The sequence below is a fragment of the Chiloscyllium punctatum genome, chromosome 38 (assembly GCF_047496795.1).
Source record: "Chiloscyllium punctatum isolate Juve2018m chromosome 38, sChiPun1.3, whole genome shotgun sequence".
In the NCBI taxonomy this organism is placed as follows: Eukaryota; Metazoa; Chordata; class Chondrichthyes; order Orectolobiformes; family Hemiscylliidae; genus Chiloscyllium; species Chiloscyllium punctatum.
Window position 1 is genome coordinate 59,351,170 of NC_092776.1, and position 6,000 is coordinate 59,357,169.

A 6,000-nucleotide genomic window follows, 5' to 3' on the forward strand; every position below is an offset into this window, starting at 1 on the left:
AGTTGATAAGGCAATCTGACAACATTCTGGAGGGATCTAATTGAATGCCAGTCAGCATCAATGTGGAGACTGATGTGCTTTTCATAGAATCCCTACAGTGTGGAAGCTGGCCATTCAGCCCATCGAGTCTACACTGTGCCTCCGAACGGCCTCCCACCCAGATCCACCCTATCACTATATTTCCCATTTCCACTTAGCCTGCACATCCCTGGACACTGTTCAGCATGGCCAATTCACTGAATCTGCACATCTTTGGACTGTGGGAGGAAACCAGGGCACCCAGAGGAAACACACACAGACACGGGGAGAACGTGCAAACTCCAGACAGACAGTCGCCTGCGTCTGGGATCAAGCCGAGGTCTCTGGCGCTGTCAGGCAGCAGTGCTAACCAATGAGCCACTGTGCCGCCATTTAGAATCAGTTTGCCAGAAAAAAAACAGGAAGATGAGAAACAGAAGCAACTGCAACTGCAACTGCAACAGTGGGTGTGGGCGGCACGGTGGCACAGTGGGCGGCACGGTGGCACAGTGGTTAGCACTGCTGCCTCACAGCGCCAGAGATCCGGGTTCATTCCCGCCTCAGGCGACTAACTGTGTGGAGTTTGCACGTTCTCCCCGTGTCTGCGTGGGTTCCCTCCGGGTGCTCCAGTTTCCTCCCACAGTCCAAAGATGTGCAGGTCAGGTGAATTGGCCATGCTAAATTGCCCGTAGTGTTACGTAAGGGGTAAATGTAGGGGTATGGGTGGGTTGCGCTTCGGCGGGGCGGTGTGGACTTGTTGGGCCAAAGGGCCTGTTTCCACACTAAGTAATCTAATCTAAAATCTAATAAATCTGAGGAATATTTGGGTGAATAGCATGGAGGTGGAAAGAGACATTCTTGTGGGCAACTATCAGGTTAAATGTGGATATATAGGAATGGAGCAGAGGTATGGAGAATGGTGGAGAGGTATAGTTGTAATCAATCACGTCAAAAGCTGTGTACAGGTAAAGAACGTTGTAACAGGATAATGTGTCATGGTCACAGTCACAAGGAAAGTGACTGTAACCTTGTGAAAAACTGGTCCAGACGTGCGGCAGGGCAAAAACCTGACTCCAGGAGTTCAACAATGGAATTGTGTGAATGATGGACACAGATCTGGGAACAAACAACAAAAGATTCAAGAGGACAGAAACGCAGTGGCACTGAAGGAGGGTTTTATTTTTAAGGAGAAGGGTAATGATGGCTGAATAGAAAGGAAAAGTTCTGTACCTGACAAAAGGGAACCATTTCCAACATCAGCGAGTTTGGGGCCAGGAAGGGATGGTGGGTGATCAGTAATTTAGAGGGAAAAACAATGACTGCAGATGCTGGAAACCAAATACTGGATTAGTGGTGCTGGAAGAGCACAGCAGTTCAGGCAGCATCCAACGAGCAGCGAAACCTGAAAGGTTTTGCCCGAAACGTCGATTTCGCTGCTCGTTGGATGCTGCCTGAACTGCTGTGCTCTTCCAGCACCACAAATCCAGTAATTTAGAGGGAACCAGGTCAAGTAAATGCAAGGTAGATCTCATGGACAAAATGAGCTCAGAATGTGGATCTGAGAGGATAGGAGAGAACCTACAGGCTAGTTCAAGGCTAGGTCAGAGACAATGGTGGGTGGAGCTGGGCCCAGTGAGTTAACCAGGACAGCAACATGACTAAGGCTAGTCTCAGACCATTTCAAACATAATGAAAGGCTCATGGGTTCTCTATACTTTCTTTCCAGGTGAAGGTGGAACATGCAGGAAGCAAGGCCTTACAAAGATAGTTGGGTAGAGAAAAGAAACAGGGAGGATCTTCACATTCCAGAGTAACCCTAGAGGAGACAGCAGAGTTTAGGCAGGATCTAACAGGCTGGAAGAAGTAAAATGGATACAACATAATTCATAACTGAGCCATATAGTCCAAAAGGTTCTACATTTGATTACCAAATGTGCCCTACAATTGGCCATAGCTCCCAGGATGGGGTACCTGAGAATGTTAGAGAGGATTCCTGCCCCTGCCCTGTTACTTGTTTGAAAGTGAGTACAGTACCTATCTGGTTAAGACAGGGTAGGTTGGATTGGTTGCGAATGGCAATAGCCTCATCTTTCATTGGGCTCTGCTGCTTACGTGGGGTATCAACAATCAACATTCTCAATTAAAACCTCAATCCAAAAGATCAGAAGAGAGATGGGCAGAATATGCAAGTCAGTCGCAATGAATCACAGAAAATAAGTACACAGGTACAGCAGGTAATAAGGAAGTCAAAAGTAATTTTGGCATTTATTGCTAAAGGAATACTGTATAAAAATAGGGAAATGTTGCTGTAACTGCACTGGGCATTAGTGAGACCACACTTGGACTGTTGTGTACAGTTTTAGTCTGCTTACCTGAGGAGGGATGTAAAAACAATAACTGCAGATGCTGGAAACCAAATTCTGGATTAGTGGTGCTGGAAGAGCACAGCAGTTCAGGCAGCATCCAACGAGCAGTGAAATCGACGTTTCGGGCAAGAGCCCTTCATCAGGAATAAAATCAGGAATTCCTGATGAAGGGCTCTTGCCCAAAATGTCGATTTCGCTGCTCGTTGGATGCTGCCTGAACTGCTGTGCTCTTCCAGCACCACTAATCCAGAATGAGGAGGGATGTAGTTGTACTTAAGGCAGTTCAGAGGAGATTCACTAGATCGATTCCAGAAATGAGGGACTTGTCTTATGAAGTGAGATTGAGCAATTTAGACCCATACTGTCTGGAGTTGAGAATAATGAAAGGAAATCAAACTGAAGTATGGTCGATGTTGAGAAGATGTGTCCTCATGTGGAACAATCTAGAACAAGAGGTTTAGGTTTTAGGATAAAAGGTTTAAAACAGAGGAGGAGAAATTACTTCTCTCTAAAGGCTCATGAATCTGTGGAATTCACCAGCTGAGAATGTGGTGGATGTTAGTATATTGAGTAAATTTAAGGAGGAGATAAACAGAAGAGTATGGACAGCAGGCAGGAAAGTGACGTTTAAGGTGGAGATGAGATCAGCCATGATCGTATTAAATAATGGGGCAGGCTCGAGGGGCTGAAGTTTTCACTCCTGCTTTTAGTTATAATGCGCTTATGTTTAGTGAGAAAGTCACCAAGTACATTGAATTTGGGTGACACGGTGACTCAGTGGTTAGCACTGCTGCCTGACAGCACTACGGACCCCCAGGTTCAATTCCACCCTCGAGTGACTGTCTGTGTGGAGTTTACATATTCTCCCTGTGTCTGTGCGGATTTCCTCCAGCTTCCTCCCACAGTCCAAAGCTGTGCAAGGTGGGTGGATTGGCCATGTTAAATTGCCCATAGTGTCCAGGGATGTGTAGGTTGGGTGTATTAACTATGGAAAATGTGGGGTTATCAGGACAGAGTATTGGTGGAGGGGGTGGGGTGGGGTGGGGTGGGGTGGGGTGGGGGGCACGGGGGTCTGGGTAGGATGCTCTTCAGTAGATCAGTGTGGACTTGATGGGCCAAATGGTCTGCTTCCACACTGCAAGGATTCTATGGAACTGCATTTTATTGCACGCTCAAACTACTGTACTGAAATCTTACGAAAAAAACAGAAGTGATCATGTTCCTGAAATTGTATCTGCAATGGAATGACAGAGTCTAAAACACAGGGACAGGTCATTCAGCTGAGATGTAGATGTTCCATACATGTGCAAATCCCCAACCCTCAACCATCTCACTCACCCACACAATCTCCAATTCCTTTCTCCCTTATGTACTTTTCTAACTTCTCCTTTAACTTTTCCCTGTTCTTAACTACTCTTTGCTTGGTGATTATCACATTTTTACCATCCTTTGGGTGGAAATTTTGCTCTTCAATCAAATTTTGGATTTGTTAGCAACAATCTTATTTTTATGTCTCCTAGTTTTGATCTTCTCCACATTGTCATTTACCTTATCAAACTCCTTCATAACCTCAACATACTAGGTCAGTCCTTAGCTATCTCTTCTACAGAGAATTGCCTCAATCTGGTCAGCCTTTCCTGATAAATACACTTCTTTTGTGTTGATATCACACTTGCAAATCAGTTTTTGACCCTCTCCAATATTTTTTATCTTTCATATGACTTGGTACTAGAACTGTGCAGTGTGCTCCAAGAGTGATCTAACCAAGGCTGGAGATAACACTGCTTTTCAATGTTCTCTCTCCAAAACTAATGTCCAGTTCCTTATTTCCTTTTCCCGGCCTTATTAATCAGTGGTGTTACTTATAGTGATTTGTTTACCTGTAGAGTCATACAATCATAGTCATTTCACAACAGGTACCATATGTAGACCCGGGCCTCACAGCGCCAGAGACCCGGGTTCAATTCCTGCCTCAGGCGACTGACTGTGTGGAGTTTGCACGTTCTCCCCGCGTCTGCGTGGGCTTCCTCCGGGTGCTCTGGATTCCTCTTGTTGTCTGATTGGGAGGTTAGGTGGATTGGCCATGTTAAATTGCCCTTAGTGTCCAGGGATGTGTACATTAGGTGGATTAACCTTGAGAAATGTGGGGTTACAGGGACAGAGTAGGGGGTTGGGTCTGAGTGTGACGCTCTTCAGAGGGTCGGTGTGGACTTGATGGGCCAAATGACCTGCTCCGCACTGTAGGAATTCTATGACTTCTATAAAATGTAGGGACCACAAACCCAACAACTACACGGAGTCCTAGCAAAACAAATGACTTCTGCATGGCCTGAATTTATTGAAACCATTTTGCACACATGTACCCCAGGGGAGATATAAAGGACTTACCATCTACAACAGCTTAGCTGTCTAGAATATTTCTCACGTGTACCACATCACTATGATTAATGCATTCACTAGTTATGTGTTTCCTGCAAAAAAAAAGTCTTCATCACTGCTGTGTAATTCACTCAATGATATGCACAGATTGCAGCATGAAGACAAAACAAGGTCAGCACTGGCTCCAAACTGAGCAAAAGAAACAAAAATAATAGACTTGCACAGCTGTTGCACATTCAACAAATCAGGGATAGCCTATGGCATTTTCAGACAGGAAGGTACCTCCAAAGTGTAAGAAATGTGGCAACCAAATTGTGTATAGCATGCTCCTGTGGAGAACAGTGTGATAAGGTGCAGCTGAAGTATTATTTCCTGGCATCTTTAAGGACAAATATTGGCCATGACACCTTTCAAGACATAACACCCTTTCAAACCTCCAAAATACAGCTACACTTACTATCACTGTCTCGTCCAAACCACAAACACTGACTACAATGATGACTATCTTCAGAAACACATGTTAAATGTGGCACATCACCCACAAACCATTGAATATTGAAAAAAAAAATAGTAGTTTGGTGTAAAACCAATCGGCTCAATAACAAACTAAAGACTAGTCAACGCAACACTAAAAACTGACCAATACCAATCCAGAAACCGATCAACACCAAGTTACAAGCTGACCCACACCAAACTACAACCTAGTTAGTGTTGATTCCAAAGCGTTGCTCTGAGTCAGTTTAATACTGTGAGGTTAATGAAAGAAGGAGATCTCTCACCGTGGACAGCTCGTCACAGCCCAGCAGTTGGTAATAATCCTCGGCATCCTGAGCGCTGCGGTTCAGTATACCGTCCATCTGGAACGATGTCCCTCAGCCCAGCTCCAGCGTCTGGCTGCTCGACTAGCTCCTTATACACGGCGGAGAGTCCTGCCCAGCGGATATACCGCCCACTGGCTGTGTTTGCTGCTAATCTCACACATGCACACAGTGAGAGGAATGGCCAGCCTCCTGGGACATGTAGTTTTGAACAGCCACAGGTGGACAGCCTCAGTTATTGCTCTCTGCAATATTAGACAAACACACGTCTCACCTAAAACTGACACAAAACGGAATAGAAGGCGAGGAAATGAATTCCAAAACAAATACCAGATTGTATTGATATAGCGCTTTTAAAGGGACAATTTGTCCTGGCGCACTTTAGTGTTCAGATAAAATGTGACGCTGAGCTGTAGCAG

At 45.2% G+C, this 6,000-nt stretch overlaps 1 protein-coding gene across 1 annotated transcript in view; it reads right to left on the reverse strand.

Moving 5' to 3' along the window:
• Nucleotides 1-5,714, reverse strand: part of dnajc12 (DnaJ (Hsp40) homolog, subfamily C, member 12) — a 32,037-nt gene extending 26,323 nt beyond the window's left edge. The window contains exon 1 of the mRNA XM_072557959.1: nt 5,543-5,714. Coding sequence (XP_072414060.1) covers nt 5,543-5,620 — 78 coding nt within the window. The 5' untranslated portion in view covers nt 5,621-5,714. The remainder of the gene's footprint in view (nt 1-5,542) is intronic.
• Nucleotides 5,715-6,000: the final 286 nt, after the last annotated feature.